We start from the raw sequence: 20151 nt of genomic DNA on the forward strand, positions 1-20151 counted from the left end.
TGTTTGCTACCCCCGCAACAAAGCGAGCACAGCATCGCTAATTTTAACCGACAACTACAGCGGTAAGTATTCCCGTAACTATTAAACATATTAACCATTTCGAGAGACACTAAATTCGTTCCGACGAATGCGCGAAGGTTAAACTTATCCAATGAGAACCGCATTCCTGTCGCGAGGAGAGGACACTGTAAAGACCAGCACTCCTTAATGCAACTACGCTTAAATGTTAACCATATCTGGCTTGTCATTATCACAAAATATTATACTGAACTTTCCAACGACGCCGACCAGCATCCGTGCGTCTGGATACATACAGTGAGCCACGAAAGTATTCGAACGCCCTTTAAAACAGAATAACTTTTTTATAATTGTACCAAACGACCTGATTGTTTATAATCAATTAGAAGCATTGGTTTTGTGAAATGACATGCAAAAAAAATTTTCCAAAAATTATAAATTACAAAGTTACATGCACAAATAAAAAAGGCATTTTTCAAAACATTTTTTAAAAAATGTTTTGTGGATCTATGTTAGTTATACACATGCTGAAAATTTCATCGAAATCGATTAACATACACACGAGCTACAAGCGATTAAAAATTGTGAAAATCGTAGTTTTACACGACTTTTGATCAGTTTTTGCTTAAAATCCACAGAATTTCGATGCGTGTCGTTTTTTCCTGCGTCAACCGATTTCGATGAAATTTTCAGCGTGTGTATAACTAACATAGATCTACAAAATATATATTTTATACATTTTAATTAAGGGCCCAAATAAAAAAGCTTTAAAAAATGCCTTTTCCATTTTTGCATGTAACCTTGTAAATCAGGCATGTTAAACTCATTTATCACCAAGGGCCTCATTAAGCATTATAAATTAATTCGAGGGCCGCAATAAAAAAAGCAGACTCGAAATAAAGAAGAAACACATTTTTTTATTAACATATTGCAGTTACACATACAAAATAACATAGTACAAAATAACAATATTACAGAAATACATATGAAGTAAAAAAGTTGTTTTTTTAAAGTTTACTTTATTTGAATAAAACTATTTTATTTTTCTGTTTCGCGAAGAAACTTGGCAACGGTTTTCAGTAACCAAATTTTCAAAATTCGGTTGAATTTGTGGAGCTGTAATTATGTTTGAAATTGATTGCACTCGCTGGTCTGTTAATCTTGACCTTTCCTCAGTTTTATTAATTTTAAACATTGAAAATAGTGGTAAATAGTCGCACATATAGCTGAAATACGCCTAACTGCATACAGAGTTATGCTAATTCAATTACATCGTAATTCAATTACTGAATTGAATTAATTCAACTACGTCGTAACTGAATTACATAATCCAAACCTTTCAATTAATTCAATTACTAATTGTGTAATTGAAATACAATATGATTAAAATACAGTTCTCCAAATTATAACCCAGAACTTTGAAGAACTGCGATATATTTTTATGTTTTTCTTTCATATACTGTTTGCTGTCTATGCGGCGTAGTTTCTATTCCTCGTTCTCATTCATAATACGTAACGCTATTTTATAATTGTACTCCAATTGCAATTACAAATTACATTGTAATTTAATTGAATGAAAATCTGAATTATAAATTACAATATGACTGAATTACAATGTAATTCAATTACTTTGTAATTCAATTGTAATTCTGCACAACTCTGATTGCACATAACGTTTCGGGAAATCGATCGACAGATAAATATAATTGTAGAAATCATCCTATCATCCATATAGGTATATTAGTTTTAATACGGAATCGCACTGCATTTCGATTAATTTCAGTTGTAAATTGTCAGCAACAGTTTCAAAGTTTTTGGTCGGGCCGCAGAGTACTTGTCGACGATCCGCGGGCCGCGTGTTTGACATGTCTGGATGTAAATTATAATATTTGGAAAAACTTTTTTGCATATCATTTCATAAACCAAAGCTTCTAATTGATTATAAAAAAGCAGGTCGTTTGATACAATTATAAAAAAGTTATTGTTTCAAAAGGCGCTCGAATACTTCCGTGACTCACTGTATTTAATCACACGCCTTTTTGTTCAGTATAATTATTCACTTTTTCGGTTATCGTACACGATGTAAATGTAAACATTAATTCCCAAAAAATCGATAGACGATCAGTCAAAATTGTTATTCGTTGTTTGTCAGTGTTATTCATTTCCTTTTTGTTTCGAGAGATGTCAAAAATTATGCAAGAAAAATTTTATTTTTATTATGGGAATGTGCTATGTAGTGGCTTATTCCGAGGTTTATACCTCGAGGGTCGAGGATATTGTAAAATACACGCATAGGGGCCATCTACCGGCCCCGAATTTTGTGCTATTATAAATGATTTCTGGAAGACGTTTATTGTTTTTTTCCACTGTTACAGATTATAATTGATATGATGCTGCAAAATGGTGTTGAAATCCTTAAGGTGTCAAAAGACAACTCATGGTACAAATAGGTATACCATATGCACATTTTTAGATCCAGGATAAACTGGAGGGAAATAATTTCACTGAATTAATTGAACAACTATCGCACGAAAATTCAAAAAATGAATTGTGGAGAAATGATTAAACTTACAGAATAATTTTACATTAAAATTTGAAAGGTGTCTTTTGACATCTCTTGGTAGAAATACATAGTGTTAAAGGAACACATTCCGAAAGAAACTTTTGGGACAATCTAATATGTTAAATACTGCACTGCTGTTAGAGCAAATGTGTACGTTCTGAGGAGGACTGTGAAAAGAGGATACCACCGACTTGAAAGGAAAAATTGAGACGCCGAATTTTGTAATTCTGCGAACCTATCGAACGTAGTGGCACAGTATCGATTAGTCGAGACACTGAATGCGTTTGTTCGAAACGAGTTCAGTAGCGACTTCTTCATGACCTACTGCAGATGACCGAGCGAGGGTTCCCGTCTCGCGTGTGACGCAAGATCAGCGAGCGAGTGGTTGGCAAAAACGTTGATGCCGGTGTGCAGGAGGCACACTCTGATCGCGATCCTCCGCTATTGCCGAACCTTCCTGGAAGGGAAACAGCGCCGAAATCTTCTCCGTTTCTCTGCGTGTTCGCGGCTGGTTTCTCTTTCTGTTTGGTCCGCGCTGCGCCGCGCCGCGCCGCACCATGCCACGCCGGCCCCGTCACGCCCAACAAACTTCTCCTACGGTTCGTGGCGGGCGTCACGCCGCATTTATAATGTTTCCACGTTCAAGTTTCGACGGGTCTCTCCACTCTGGAGGAGGCCAGGCAGCAGCACCGCGGGTGGAAAGCAAGGACAATGGACCCCTCGTCGGCGCCCTTTCGAGACGGCTGAGAAAAGCCTCGCCGATCTATGATCGCCTTCGATCGTTACGCCTTTGATTTCTAGCCGTGTGCCACGTCGTTCCACGTCTGGACAGGCTCTCCTGTTTTCCAGGCTCACCCGCACCGACACACTACTCCGTTTCTACCAGCCGATCGCGATACAACAGGCGAAATGACTCGCTGGATATCGATTCGTAATTAATTCCTACTTTTTGTCGAGGCCGCCGACGAACAACCTGATGGGAAACTTCAACTGAGATCAACTCTCGCGAGCCGGATACTTTTCACATGGGAATTCCGCGGGAGTCAGCGATAGCTACATTCTGATGGTTTGCGTAGCGGGTCTTCCATTCACAGGAATAATTTCTTACTGTTTTGGGCTTTTGTGTGTGAGACATCTGGAAAAATTCTGAGTGCTCGTCGTAGTCTCTAATTTAACGTGCAAGTGGTGTTTTAGCTACATCTTCAAACAGTTTCGCAATAAAAATTGACATTCGACGGGAAACTGAAGAGTTGAGAACTTGGAACGCAACATGAACTCTACGTTTTCGGCTTTTGAGACATCTGGAAAATTCTCAGTGCTCATCGTAGTCTCGAATTGAATATGCAAGTGGTATTTTAGCTAGATCTACAAACGTTTTTGCAATAAAAATTGGGAACTTGGAACGCAAGGTGCTATATTGCGTTCGGAGGATTAATTTTTATGGAACTTCCTTTCTTATAATTGTAAACACCAAGTGTATTTCTCAGCCCAAGTTATCAAGAAACACGAGTCCATTCCCATCGTAATTTCCCATTGCCCTTCTCTTCGTCTGCGTCCGATATATCCAATCGCAACAGCCGCGTGATTTATTCCCTGCCGAGCCACCGATCATCTTGGTCGCTCGCAAAGACAAGACTTCAAAGACTCGTCGTTAATAATCCAGCTGACTACCGATGATGTAACGGTATTCCCTACGTAATTCGGTGAATATTTTCGCGAGGATTCCCGTCTGAAGACAGGAGAAACGATGAGCGTCGGACCACGAACACCTTCAGCGCATTATGAGGTTCGCTATGGCATCTGCCCACGGTATGGTGTTCAGCGAATATGCAGACCCGTCAATTTTATAGCGTGTGATTTTTTCCTCCATGTTAACTTTATCATCGTACGAGAGAACATACCGAACCCAGACACACTGATTTTGGTGAAATTATTCTGACGGTCTTTCGAAAAATATTAAACCAAGGATCAAATTATTAGAACCGCTGGAACAAGTCAAAGTAAATTTTTCAATGAAGCTGCACTAAATTCCTATCATTTTTGTATGGAGTATTTATGGTAGCAAATTACAAATGCACATTTTGTGTATTTGTTAAAAAATATGTTTGTCATGAGTTAAAGAAGGGGTGAAAATGGAATGTCACGGAAATGTTTGAAGGGATGACCGAAAGATATAAACACGACTTACTTAATACTAGAAAACGCACTGTGAAAAATGAAGAGAATGATTGAATACAAATACTTACGACTAGACAGTGGATCTTCGTGCGAAATAAACATTTTAATAGGTCGATAATAATATAACAATATTTTTTAATTCTTCCAATATTTCTAGTCTTTTAAATTACCTCTATTCATTTTTGTCATAGATGCATAAAATCCGCTGTCCACTTACGATAAACGGAGGAAACGAGAACTACAAATGAAAAAAACCAGTCCAAAAATCAATCGGAAAGAACACGACGAGAACGAACTCCTTGCATACAGGGTTCTTGCGGAAACAGCCGCCTTTTCCGGTCCCCGATGGAAGAATTTAAATGGAAAAAAGCAACGGTAATTCTCGGAGTCATAAAACCTGCCATCGGTTTTCTTTTTCTGCTAAACCCGAAGATTAGTATGCCTGTTTCAGCGTAACAGAACATCGACAGAGCCGTGAAACCATCGTAAACAACAATGAAGTATATATAGCTTGACGTGAATGTGAACTGATCTGAAAAATCAAATTTGTAAAAAACGGACTCTAACGGAAGGAGCCTTAAGTAGTAATGTATATGTATACGTATACGTTATAGTGAGGCGCTAGCCTCGGCACTCAGTGTCACGGTGACACCGTCATCATCCCCCTCGGTCGCCAGTTAATGTTTTCATCGGTATATTTCGACGACGGCGCGGACCATATTTTAAGGTAATAATTTTCGGCGGGTACACAACGAACGGGCCATCGACCGCAAGCTACGGCAGTTGAGGCGGCGCGTCGAAACGGGGACATCGGTCCTTTTGATGCTGGACCCTTCCAGGGCCCCCACGGGCCATTATCGACCTTTAAGGACCTTGCTGCGACTCGTAGAGCCGGTTACCATAACCGCGTACCGTTTCTCTCCGAGCCGATACCTTCTCAGACCTCCCGGAGGTGTTACAGTATTCCCAACAGCGATTCGCTGGGAGAACCAAGGGGGAGCAAGGGGGAGGAGAGACGAGTTCTCGTCCGAATCGAAAAAGGATATCGATAGATTCGTCGCGTCGTCGTCGCGTCGTGGGAATCGAGTGCTAGTGCCTCCTCCTTCTTCTCCTCCCTTTCGTGCTTTCATTTCGAGCACCGGCTTCGTTACTACCAATTTTCGTGTCGGTTCGTTTATTCGTTTTGCTTGATTAAAGTTGCCCGACTTAAAATCCTACTTATCGCGACTTTAATATACTTCTTCGTCCCGAGAGCTTGTCGGATATTTACGTAGTCGAGTTCTTTTCCCATTCGTTGAACTCTCCGTATAACTTTGCGATCATAAACGGCCGGTCGCCATAACTTTCGGCGGCTGCTATTCGGACCGATGGAATTCGGAACACAACAGCTGTTTGATCGTGAATGAAATTGTGACGGAACCGAGAATTATCTTCAGTTTAGAATACGATGACCTCTAAGTGTTCATTGGAAGGATACTAGCCTTACCTACACGATGATACCGCGATAAACGTGTGAACAAGTACACTGTGTGCAATCACTTCTTCATTAGAGATTCACAATCAAGAGATACCAAACTCAGCGGATCAAGTCAAAGACAAGTTTGACAAATGTAAAAATAATATTAAAGCCAAGAATATAAATCGAATGTTTGGTGTATTCTAATTGAGCAAAGGCTGAATTATCCCGTCGTCGAAATTCCTCGTCGAGAATTATACAATAAGACGCGAGCTACAGCCACGAAATTGGAACGACGGGGAATAAGTCGGTTGCGACAAGGTTGGGGGGGGGGTTAGTAATATACTTGTCACTGCAAGAATTGACCCAATTTACTTCAGTGTCTCGTAAACAAGAAGGAAAAATTGCGCTCTGTCAGAAGATCGGCTCGGCATAAAAACAATTTGGAATTACGTTAACAATAATCCTGGTTAAAACGGTTCCGCTGATCCGAACCGGAGGGTAATTACCGTGGTGGTCCCAGCGCGTCGTTTGCGTGTAGCAGTTAGCAAAGAGGATAACACTAATTAACGGGACGTCGTCGAGTTATTTTCGACTTGAAAAGCCTTTCTTCGTCGATCGAGCGTGGCCTATCCCTGCACTCGTCTTACATCTAATGAATTTTTCATCGGGATGAAATGCAAAGTGGCTCGTAAAGTATACAACACGTTCGTTATACACCCGTTCGCGTAAGTATCAAAGGGCCCCCCTCTTTCAGACGGCCACTCCGCACACGCTGCTGCTCGATGCCGGTGCACGGGTCCTTAGGCCACAAAGGGGATCGTTCATCGCTTCCAGAACTCGCGGAAAGAAGAACCGTCTCTCCCTTCGACCGAACCGGGAAAAGGTGGAACGATTTTATTCGCAGGAAACCGAACGCACGGTGACCCTTCCCACGTCGACCACGGTGGAACAACTCCGCTCGAATTAATCCTCGACTGCGAGCGGATTACTACTCCGCTAGCGGCGGACGCAGTCGATATAAAACCGTAATGGCTCCTCGAAGCACGCTGCCATTTTCCTACTTGAATCGTTCTCCACACCTTTAACCGCCCGTAAATATTTCTCCACTTTCAGACACCCCAATTACATTTATTCCTCGGCAATCATTGGGTTCTTCGGAAAATAATCTCGTTCTTTAACCCTCGTCCGTCCCTCGATGTCAATTTGACACAGTTTTCCTGAAATAAGTTATACTGTTCTGTTGCACTTCGTGACTTTTACTTTTTTAATGGAAAACAGATAACCGAAAAACCTAAGATGTGCATGTCAATTTGTATAAAAGAACATCTTTTACCACTGTGTCAATTTGACACCGTGGGACAGATTCAGTTCGTGAAATGAGGTACGGATGAGAGTTAAAGAGTCCATTCCATTTCCGTCGTGAGCGAATATTAATCTCAGTATTACATTTCAAATAATGCTGTAGAATTACATACATACGGTTGGCGAGGTCAGAAAAAAATAGTAGAACTACGCGATCTAAGAAACAGCTCGGATCTCATAGTGTTTCTTAGATCAAGGCTTTACTGTATCACATTGCAGGCGTTCTAAAATTCTCTAAACATTCACTAGGATATCTCTATGTATACAATTGAAGACTGAAAAACTCTAGAAATACTCTAGGGTTAATTTAACTTTCCAGGCGAGGTATAATACTTTAGGAATTTGAAATTTTCCAAGTCACACCCCAACAGAATTATACCAGGGACCAAAAATAACAGTTTTATTATAACATTTTCTACGATAAAAATCATTAATAGAAAGTTGATTATTATTGAAATTTAAGATAATGTACTACACAAAATATATCCACAGCCTACTCATAACAGTTATCGATGATCGAATTTCTTTTCACTTGTTCATAATAATTATTGATGAGAAAATTCATTTTGGTTGTTTATTTATTGAGTTGTCTACTCTTTTTCGGATGGAGCAAGCCTGTGAAATCCATTGAGAATGTTTCAGACAACAAAAAGAATCAATAGACCATAAGAACAACACAAAATCTGTTTGTTTGTCACATTAAATTTTGATTGTAGCAATTAACTTCGCGAATAAAAAATTTATGAAATAATTGATTGTCAACCATTTGAAAGTTGTACTATTTAATAATAACTATTACAAGCGATCGAAATGAACTTCTCTCTGATAACTGTTATGAGCGATCGAAATAAATTTATCTCATCGAATAACTGTTACGAACGATCGAAATAAATTTCTCTCATCGACAGCAGTTATGAGCGACCGAAATACTTCTCCCATTGATAACTGTTATGAGCGATCCAAATAAATTTCTCTCATTGATGACTGTTATAACTGATCGAAATGAATTTCTCTCAACGATAACATTTACCAACAAGAGAAAAAATTTTCGGTTACTTATAATCCTTAGTTGTAACCAATACGATTTTAGTCGATCAAATACTTGTTATTCTATGACATTTTTTCTTTTTGGTTATAACACTTATGGCCCCTGGAATACATATACAGCAGCTGAACTTTGATTCACCAAAGCATAGAGGCATTCCACAATTTATCGATTGATGCTCCCTCAGTTACATAAGGAGTGTTGGGCTTCCTTCGTCGAACATCGGTAACAGTTACAATATCCTAACTCGCACCGCATTGTACTCGGAAGAAAGCGACGTGAAGCCAAGGATAAAAGAGCGAAAAAAGTGTGCGCGAAGGAAACCCGAGCGTTAAACGTTCCCAGCTTCTTCGATGCATGTCCGTAATTAATGTAAGTGACTTGCCGCTACTTTTTCGCGCGACTTCTTCTCTCGGTTCGCAGCAGAAGTCTTCGGCCGGAACGTGACACGACCGCCGAGAAGATTTTCACGCTTTGGAATTCGGTTTCTTGCGCGAATGTCAAAGTCTCGGATGCGATGCGCCGAGATTTTGGTTGTTGTGTACGCCGCAACAGTGATTCTTGCTGTATGCGTAGCGACCGCGGTTTGTTCGCGTTTTAATTCGAAAGAGTATCGCTTTTATTAAAACTAGATCGTTGAAAACGTCGGTCTACGTAAGTTGAGTATTCTTGTTAAGTCATGTACCAAAAGCTTGAGAAGTAGCGAAGAAAAGTGTGAAAACCGCCCAAGTAATGGAGAAACACGTCATGGATCGAACTGAAAAATTGAAAACCAAAAGCCAGTTTCCTTCGCGAAGATCGCGGTTCTTGCATACAGAGTACCGGGGCCTAGAACTTTTTTTCAACAACAACAAAAAGCAATAAAACGCTCGCTGGAGGACCACGTTTCCTCCTCGATAACCGGACACCTCGAAAACTGGTCCCCGTGCAACATTTTTTTGCGCAATTATCTGTTACGCTCGAACAACGCGCTTTTAACGACTGGCCGGCGGCGTAATTTGAAACCAGAACCATCAATTTCCCCCGCGTTATAAATATTCGACGCGATTCAAGTTTATAAAGTCGCGTCGGCACACAATGTTCTAGGCTAGACTACCTGTCCGGTGGTCTCTTTGCGAAGGTCCGCGCTTTTTTACCGTATCCCTGATCAGCAAGAAGCAAATAGAAATCGATTGTTCCTCGATTAGTTCCGTTTGCTTCATACCCTTTTTGATCGGACTATAGAGGGTTTTTTTGAGCTGGCTGATCACAGTGATTGGAAATCTCGGCTCTGAAGAAACTGTGGCGATCTGTTTTTTAACATTGTTACGCTAATTAATAACTTGTTTCTTTTACGATGCCTAATAAGACACTTTCGCAACTGTGTTGAACACTTGTTGCATGCTAAAAATGACTGTAATCGACGGACAGACTTTTATGTACATCATGAATAGGCCCTGCTCGTTCCACTACTCAGCACTGAAGGAAAATTGAATAAAAAAGAATTATAAGCTTCCCGATAAACAGAGTTAGTCGATCAATTCACTCCTAATTTCGCCAACCATTAAAATACTTTATGCGGCCAATGACTCGCAGAAGCTGCACTACAGGTAGACGCAGAGTGCTTCCTCTGAATATAGCCACGGGTGTACCAACAAAAATGAAACGTGGAATTGGGGGTAGCGCCGGAATCAAGATCGAGACACAAAGTTTCTCTGCTTGTTGTCCGGGAACGTTGCAAGAAACGCGAGGCTCGACGAATAGACGATCAGCGAGTATGGTCCAGGGGCCAGGCAACTGTAACGAGCAGGATTTTTGCGAAAAATTTTCTCTCTCTCGAGGGAGAGAGGGAAACGACGCCGGGGTTGTCCGAGAAAATGCCAAGGCCTCCTTTCCATTAACCGCGGATGGTTTTTCTTGCGCGAGCGGATAACAGCCGCGCCGCGCGAACGAATCAAGCGACAAATGTCGCGGCGATTGTCTTGCTAATGCGTCGATCGTAAATCTTTCGATTTCCCGGTGGCGTTGACGCGGCCAGGTAGCGCTTGCACCGCGAGCAGTTTATCTAATTATGCTAACGGGAAATAGTTAGCCACCTCCGCGATGTTAAAACCCGTGCGCCACTGTTTCGAGGGACAGACGGAGGAAAAAAAAATCCGGCGCGGCTACAACCTCTCTTAACAAAGATCCATCGATTAATGTCCAGTGTTATGTGTCAACGGCTCGAACGCCAATTATCCGAACAAGCCGGAGAGGGGACCAGCCCAACCCGATAAATCGACGATAGTGTCTGTCTCATTATTCCAACGGAACTGTTTTCATGGGCCGAGTATGGAGATTTCTGAATACGTATGGCGGCTGGTAAATGGTTATTTTGCCATATATTTACAATAAGTAGTTTTTAAACAGCTATATAGCAACAGAGGGTTACCGAAGGGTGCCTCGGGATTTGTGAAATTGCAGTCGTTGATAAATTGCCGATAATCGACCCGCTAAAGATGATTTTCCGTGGTTAAAATAGGCGTAGTGCTTGGAATTAATTACATTAAATTGTCTTCTAATTCGCATTACAAAGTAGTTATTTAAAGCCTAGATAGGTACTTCTGTGTTTTATATACAATGTTTTCATTTGCAAGATTTAAAATCTTAGCTACTTGTGTACGCTGAAAAACGAGCTAATCGCACGAACGGAGGCGTAAATCTAAGCATTAAAAATGAAATTTTTCCATATAAATGTTCTGCGAAATTCTTCGAATTATTTTTACATTTAAAGATTTCCAACGAGAACGCTTCAACGATCAATATTCCGAATATCCGCTCCGAACCTTTTAAAACAATCCCGAAATGCGGGAATGATCTAGGAACAATTCTGTTCCCGGAATCCGCTTTAATTGATCGTAGAAAAAAATGGCAAGATCTTACGATTAGCGTGCACGGTGGAGGAGACAAGAAGAAGACAGTAGAAAATAGCCACGATCCCACGTGGTGAATCTCGTGAACGCTCGAGGAGTCCCACGTGGGATCGCAGTTTCAAGGCCATCTCTCGGCGTTAAGATGACCTCGTCAAACCGCAAACAATGGGTTCCAAGTACCTGAAGAAGTCCTCCCTGCAGAAGAGTTTCGACTCCCTGGAGAAACACTTGTCCTGCAACGCGGTTCTGCAATCGAAGCAGCGGACGCACTCAATGTGCCATGCTCGGTCCAAAACATTCAGCAGGTACTGATCCATAATTGGTTTCTCGCATCCTGCACATGACAGGAGCATCGCCAAACCGCGTCTCCCTGCTGCGAAAAGAAAGAGAGCATTCGTTGTATAATCGGAGTCAAAGTTGTGAGCGGTAGGATGGGAGAAAGAGAGAGGAAGAAGGAGAGAGAGACTTGTTACCGGTATGTGAGCGGGTAAAATTCTCGCGTTTTGGTTTCCCCCTTCCCTGTCTCCGCTCTGTTCTCTGTATTTTCGGCGATGCGCGTGCACTTGATCAATATTGGTTGAAAAGCGATACGTCCCGTCGAGAAAGGATGGAACACCACGCAGCAGCTCAGCCACGACTTGACGAGCTGTTTTAATTCTCGTGCACACGTTGAAATGCGCGGCCGCGCCACCGCGGAAAACGAACGAGAAAATCGAGGAAATTCTGGCTGAACGCGTATGCAACCGTCTGTCTGTTTGTGCGTTTATTGTATTACGCGCTTGAATAAATGAATTTATTAAACAATCCCCCGCAAGAGCATTTTTATGATTTCCGTAAGTAATTATGGAACGAGAGAAACGGGAGAGAGAGATCGGTAAAATTCCGTCCCGTCTGCTGACTCCAGTGTGTTAACGTTGATTCAATAAAAGCTCGGCTTCCCTTTCTTTTTTCCGGTTCTACGCGATACACGCTGATAACCGATAGAGCGAATAGGCTAATTGAGCGATTAGAACCGTACCGGTCGAACGCGAGCGGCGCACGTGCGGCTGATCGAATTTTAAACAATCCCGATTACCGGTCAGATTCCGATTCGAAGGAAAATCCCGGGCCGTACCGGAGCACGTGCATAACGAACGGCGCATTGTCCTCCGACTTTTTGTAATTCAAACGGTTTGATTACCGTGGTAGCCTACCGAACTGAGTCGAACAGAGAGAAGAGAGGCGCGAAAGCGAAAGCACGACACGATGCGACTTCCTCCATTGTTGACGGCGAGCCAGCCGTGTCTGCGCAGACCTCGGAAAAACAATCGGGTTTTCACGAACGATTAGGGGCAAACAGAGGCATCGATACGTTGAATGCTAATGTTACTTAATACCCCGGCAAAATTTCAGCCGTAGAAATGCTCGGAATGAACACTTAAAAATTTACGCTCCGATCCACTGATATAATACGTCGTCAAGCTATCCAAACTAAATTACACTTTACTGTACACATTTCCCTATAGGGTGTTCCGTTTTAGAATTGCAGAATTACGGGAATTCGTGTTAAACCGGGATTATTTCCATAAAAAAAATAATTTAAAATGTCAATCTTGTAATTAAACTGCGAACGTTCACGTAAATTCATGTTTTTTAAGAAGTTCGCGATGAAAAAAGGAATTACTTAGCAAACGCAATATCTTACAGTACGTTTCTCCTCTCTCATGCAAAATGTTAAATCTCTATTTAACTTTATTCTCGTGAAACTCTATCAAAAACATATTAAAAGAAATAATTAATAATCTTCCACAGTTATTAAATTTAACTTCAAAACAATGAGTACACATAATTTTTCCGTGAAAAGATTTAGGACACAATAAACTACCAATTGAATAAATTGAATGAAACATAATAAAACCGTCTAAATTGCATAATATATTCAGTTAGTGCTTCAATAATGTTCGCATGCGGAGTGTATACGAGATTCAAATAAATTAGTGTAATATTTCAGCAGACTCGATTACAAAACACGCACCAGTTCGCAACTACGTAAATAATTACAACGAGCAGTAGTAGAAACAGCTGAACGAAGTTGGTAATCATATTTAGTTCGCGCATAGATCCATTAATTGTCAATAATTATATGTTAATCTTATTAATACATTTGAATGATGGAAGTTGTGTGCCGATAATTACGAAACGTTCTCACTGTTGGGATTGCCCTTAGCTACGCTTTCTTCGCCTCTCTTCCCCTGCGGGTTTTCTCTTTCCGTTTTCTGTATCGTGTCTACTCGCTCGCTCCCGATCTCTGACTTCTTTTTTCGCCATTGCTGAACCCTCTAGAGTTCACTCCTCTCTTTTTTCGCGGTTTCCACCAATGGGCGGAGAGTTCCTCCCTGCTGGCAGGGTTGTCAACCTAGCAACCCTTCTCCCACCCTTAAGGTCTGACCTTGCGCATCTCATCTCCCTCCGTTTCGCTGGGAGGGCGAGAAGAAAAAGGAGGAACGCGAGTCGACATGACCCGAACCACCCCGCAGTTACCTCAAGATTTAAATCGTTCCACGCGAAATCGACTTACGAGTAATTCCTCTGGCGAAATTGGCTTCCCAAGAAAAGTCTGTGTTTCACGAAAAAGAAAATCTATCGGGTGTCCCGCGAAATTTATCGCTCGCCGATCTCCCGTCGAAAAATAAACGAAAAAATGAACAGGTCCGAGTTAAACTTTCTCAGTGCGCGATTCCATTTTCGAGAAAGTCAGCCATGAGAATGCGCCGAATACACCTGCGCTTAACTCGCGAATAACTCAAGATTTCGATGGCGATTCTTTCGAACGCATCCGCATTTACATACACCTGAAAATATCAGAATTTATGCTCCTACATCTGCCACCTAACATAACTTTTCTTGATCAATTTATAGAAGAATGCATGTCGGTAAGAATCGTACGTAATCCAGGAGAAAGTTATTCAAACTAAATGTACGCACGTTGCGGCATATTCTTTGTACCGTTGTCTAATATTCAACGGACAGGAAGTTTTCTAAATCTTATTATTTCCAGACAAACAAAAATTTCCTCGATTAATACTTTTTCAGAAGTTGAATCAATTCCACGTTTTATGTAATCGCTTGTATAAGTATACCGTCCTACTGTCCACAATCACGATGAAAGTATTCGAAATTCTATTCCTCAATTCTAGAATAATTCATTAAACTGTCCCTCGCAAGAAAAAGTTTTCCTTATGCTTCCTTGGCCCGAAATTTTCGCATAAATTCGACCGTGCGAAAGATGAAGACAGATAACATTATCCTGCATCCCTTAATACGGTTGACCTTCCATTCCAAAAATCAGATACCGCGGGCCAGTTTCACGAGCGAGACGCGGAAAAAGGGTAGAAAAGAGATAAACTTCCCTCGAATCCTCTGAACCAGATTAGGATTAAGTGTACGTGAGACGAATGCCTGGACCGTCCGGTAAAACGGTTTCGATTAATCCAATTCTCTGGCGTGGAGCGTGCGACGCGTGGCACCTTTTACGGAAACCGCTTTAACCGATCGATAACTATTCGAAAACGATACAAAGCATATTTGAATAGAATTCTATTTGGTTAAATTTTGATTAAAGTCGCCGGTGTTTGCTGTCTTTGTGTCTTGTCGTGTGCCTCGAAAATATTCGATCAGGAAGAGCAAACTAGACGGAGATGTTCAGCTGATTTGCATTAACGAAGAACATTTACTCTGTCACAAAGGAATTGCGTCCTTGCTTGCGTAATTACATCTGTGTCTTTACGACCCGTCGAGGGGATGTTACGCTCGAAACAAAAGAAAAAACGAGTCTCATACTAGAGTAATCGTTTTTTTCATAATTAATACGCTCGTTGATTAATCTGGCTTGATTTGAAGAAGAAACCTCGCGAATCTTATACGATTCTCGACTTCGAAGTTAAAATACTAGAAGATATACTATTTCATGAAGAATAATTCGAAATATTTGGATGATTATTGTATAGGACTTGTTAGGAAAACGTCAATAGTGATCGGTGCCGATCGTGTCGAGCACAAACGCAAAGTCAAACAGGATACGTTCAGTGTCAATATTTTTCTTCGAGTCACCCTCTGGGATACATGAGCGCTCTGAAACTGTTTCGGCCGAGTATCTGCGCTATCTATCAGACTTATGAGAAAAGCAAGAAATTCATAGCGCAGTACGATTTCAGAATTTTTCCGAAAAAAGAATAGACAGCGAAAAATTGAAATAAAAAGACACGGGACTGAGAGGGATCCCTTGACCATCTTCGATCGGTTAGAATGACGGAGACGAAGTGCACGGAGCTGAAGAAATGATCGTGATTCATTAATTCGTCGACTACATTACGAAGTCGATCTTCCGTCGCTGCGATTCAGTGTCTCAGCTTGCCGTACAAAAACGCTGAATTTTCAATTACCGTCCGGAATAATATTCGGTTGAATGTCTCTCTGAGAAATTACACACTCGACCCGGTTACGGATATAGTCGTGACACCACAAATCAATCCGTCGATTTGACACTAATAAGCGTCATGAATTAAACATCGATTCCTGAACAACAAGTTCTTCAGCAATCGGCGTGCAACTCTCTCGGAGATAATCGGCGGCATGCGTAATTTTACTCGCGTGTCGGAAGACGAAAGATTTCCTCGAATCGCTGCTGGTTCGTTACGCACAATGACGCGCGTTCAACCCTGTCCGAGGCGAATTCATCCTCGTTAGATCCGAGCCCACGGAATGATCCATGGAACGATTCATCACCGCGACGGAAAAAATTGACGCATTCTTATGACATCCAAATTACGGTACGATCAATCACGATAAAGGAAGAAGGCGACGTTCTTGCACTCTGGAAAGAGTTCGCGGGGAACCACCCCTTCAGGATCGAAAAGCGGAAGATCTTCCAGAAAGAATTCTCCGAGGTTCGAAGGATCTCGCAAGTTCCCGAGTGGCGGAAAGTTTGAACTACAAGAGAACTCCATTTCTATGAACCTATCGGGAGACAAGTTGGTTCACACAAGAGGAGTAGTTTCCTACTACTGACTACGATTTTTGGTTCATTTAAGAGGATTTCGCTCGGCTAGAGTTCAATTAACCAGCCACTGCTGAAATTTCATTCACATAAATGGAGTTCATATAAACGGAGTTCCATCATAACCTGCGAAACAGCTGACTTCGTGCACTCGGTTCTAAGAGAAATAAATAGGTCGTTTTGCAAATTGTAATATATGTATTAAAGTCTCAAAGCTTGAATCACATTTACTCGACACGACATGGAGTTTTTATTTATTTTTAATCTACAATAACAAAACAGTTTTATCGCGCTAATAGAAGTACATGTTATACAAGTGCAGACGTGTTGGTTTATTCGTTAGAATGATTCAAATACTAGCTGGATTAGTCGAGAACTGGCTGGAACAAAAGTTTTTAAAATCGCAAGGTATTAAGGAGTCTCTTCTTTCAACATTTTTTTCTCTAGAACACTACCTATTATCCACGACCAAAGAATGAACTAAAGTTACAATGAAAATTTTCCTGACGTCCTTTGGTAGAATTGTTATGGAACAATACCATTGTTTTATTCGTGCAGAAGAATTATTTGAACGTAGAGGATTAATATCGAGAGAGAATATAACAGTAGCCTCAGCGGTTCGGTTGCTGAATACGACAAGAGGATAAAGCTTCCCATGATAGAGGTCACAAGTAGTTCTCGAGTACATTTTGTGGAAACCATAACGCAGCAGAAATCTACCCTATGACATAGATATTGAATTTCATATAATTCTACACACAGGGTGTCTCTGTTATGTGAGTGAACCATTATCGGCTACTCTTGTCTCGATTCGCAATCCTTAGAAATATGAATTACTAGACTGCGGATTTTTATGGATAATAAAAATTATCTCGAGAACTATATTTGGTGGTTTGAAAATAACTCAACAATACTTTTAAATGGCAAAAATATTTTCACTGTTCTGTGTTTGATCTACTCACTTTTATCATAAAATATAAAATCCGCAGTCCATTAATTACAACATAGTGTTAGGGGAAGCCTCCTCGAGTGAACTACGACACATAGTACCGAAGATGAAGAAATTCCTTCTTATAACATAGATTCATATAGTTTTATACAAGCTGTTTCAGAAGTCGTGGTGATTCTAATTACTATACTGCGGATCTCTATGCAGTTATAGCAAAATTGAGTAGATGAAATTCAAAATTGTTGGAAAATTTTAAAAATTGAATCAGTCAATATACAATAATTTCTCCTCTATTAAAATCATTAAGGGAAGAAATAACATTCAATTTGGTTTCTATTTCTTGCAATCGATGGAGACAATTCTTATTTTGCATAAAGATCCGCGATCTACTAATTACACAAACAAGTTTAACGCCTTGTTTTCGAGAAAACCGAGTTTGAAGATCCGTCGGATCCGCGCGCGCTAGTATTCGCAGACCTAGAATCTTTACACCGATTTCGGTACCGATATCGTGTTTGCGCACTCGTCGTATAACCAAGAGGTGAAAGATGAATGCTCGAAAAGGGTTGAACCGTTGAATTCGTGAACAGAGTATGGAGTAGACGAAGTAAATATTATTTAGTAAAATAATGGGGTCCACTTACCTATGTTACAAGCCTGGGTGACGGGCAAGGGTGCGCAGCAAGGCCCGCCGAGGGTCGCGACCCTTATCCGGGGGGTACCAACCCCCCCGGGGCCCCCTCCCCCGCCACCGGCACCCCCGTAGCCCTCCACCTCCCCAGCCGCGACTGCGGCCACCCCTGTCCCCACTCCCTCGCCGGGCCCGGGACCACCACCAGGCCCACCTTCCACGGGCCCGTATCGGCCGAACGGTCCCGAGGGCCCCAGTGCACCCACTTTTACTGCGGTGATATCCCAACGGCCGTTAAATCGCACTTCTCACACTTCCCCCCGTTTGTTGCCAGTTTTCGTTTTTCTCTCCTTTACGCGCACTCGATATTTTGACAAATCCCGTTCCCTTCTTCTCTGCCTTTAGCTATACATTTATGCATTTACTTGTTCCGTTCGACCCGTGCGTATCTTCTCTTTACGCACGATTCTGAAACCACTGGTTACCCTTCTACGTTTCTCCGTTCTCGAGAATGATTTCTCTAGTGTATATTCTCTCGTCTTTATTTTTTCTCAGATCAATTCGTCTCACTGATCGAATTCAACTTATAGTAGGGCCCGGTTCTAGGGCACCAGATTCTCACCCTCGTGGTTTCCCAGCTGACAGAGATCAGTTCCGTCGGCACATCACGACCCCGTGTTACACGACGCTCAAGATCGTCCCGTCTCGATTCTAGACACTCCGCGGTCGGTCATGACGTTGCCGATGAGACCGGTATCGCGTCCGGATCTGTCAGACGCGACGTGCGCGTCCGCGCGACGGACCGCATCAACAATCTCACGATCTGTTTGACAGTTTCACGCCGTAACAGTACCGATCTCGTGCGTATAACAACGCGGCGGCCTGTACGCAATATGTACCGTTCGACCAGGCGAATGATAATTTTTTCTCTGGACGAGCACGTTTTCGCTTTTGGTTAATTGGCGAACAGGTTTAGTATTGAATCGCGTCGATGGGCCCGATTTGCGGTGATATCGAAGGAACCGGGCGAACAGTGCGGTCCGATAAGCGGCATACGAACGAGGATCGCGGCGATTTCCGAGCTCGCTCGCCTCGAGTTCGCCAGCCAACTGGCTGCACCTGTGACAGCCGCGAGGGCCCCCCCTCTACTTGGACGAGACGTCGCGCGCCTCGCTGAAATCGGCTACGCCCATTGGCCACGGCCACGGCGCGGGACCTTTCGCGCTTCCCCCCGATTGGCCGGCTAGACCCCGCTCGGGCGTAGCCAACCCCGTGCGCCGGCAGACATGGCCGTGGAATGGCTGCGGATCTATCTCGCGGCGCACAGGACGCTTCTGTCGTTGCTACTGCTTCTCTGCCGCTTCTGCCGGCTTGTGTTGTTGCTCGAAATAGCCTGCCGCCTGATTCTCCTCGTCTCTGACGCGCTATCGATCCCTCTTCGGCGTATACCGAACAGAAGAGAACCGAGCGAAATGCCACAGGTTTCAAGAGAATCTTTGCCTCTAGCGCCCGCGAAACATTCCTCCCTCCCTTCCCCCTTCCCCGCCGTCCGCGCTGCCATCCCACCCTACCTCTTCGCCCCTCCCCAAGTTACTCCTCGTCCGTCCCTTGTCCTCTTATTGCCTTCTCTCGCCTCTATATCTTTTCTTCTCTCTCAACCGCGATACTCTCTGATATTTCCTTTTCGTTCCCACTTTTTAACCCTCTCTTTTCCGCCCACGAGTGTTCTTCGATTCGTCTTTCTCTCTCACGCCCGTTATTCGCGCCGATAGCACGCATCCACGCGACAAGATGTGTGCGTTTGTGTGTGTTTATGTGTGTATAATGTGTGTGCGAGCGTGCGCGTGTATATCTGTATGCGCTCTCTGTTCACGACTCACGAGACATAACCTTATCGCGAGGCTCGTTTTGTGACGGAGGCGTGTACCGAGGCGACGCGTTGCTTTCTATCGATTAAGGACCTCTTCGCGCTATTGTTCGATGGTTTTAAGGACCGATGGTGCGGATTCTTCGCCGCAAA

The 20151-nt window shown here is 42.5% G+C and overlaps 1 protein-coding gene across 3 annotated transcripts in view; it reads right to left on the bottom strand.

The window, feature by feature from the left end:
- Lim1 (LIM homeobox 1) overlaps positions 1–19537 on the bottom strand; it is a 53670-nt gene extending 34133 nt beyond the window's left edge. The window contains exons 1-2 of one of the 3 annotated variants that reach the window (XM_076447569.1): positions 18145–19537; positions 11697–11889 (exon numbers count right to left, since the gene is read on the bottom strand). In XM_076447569.1, the coding sequence (XP_076303684.1) occupies positions 11697–11869 (173 nt within the window). In that variant the 5' untranslated portion in view covers positions 11870–11889; positions 18145–19537. The remainder of the gene's footprint in view (positions 1–11696; positions 11890–18144) is intronic. The other 2 variants (XM_076447567.1, XM_076447568.1) reach the window with 2 other exon arrangements.
- Positions 19538–20151: the final 614 nt, after the last annotated feature.

Source organism: Lasioglossum baleicum, chromosome 3 (assembly GCF_051020765.1).
Source record: "Lasioglossum baleicum chromosome 3, iyLasBale1, whole genome shotgun sequence".
In the NCBI taxonomy this organism is placed as follows: domain Eukaryota; kingdom Metazoa; phylum Arthropoda; class Insecta; order Hymenoptera; family Halictidae; genus Lasioglossum; species Lasioglossum baleicum.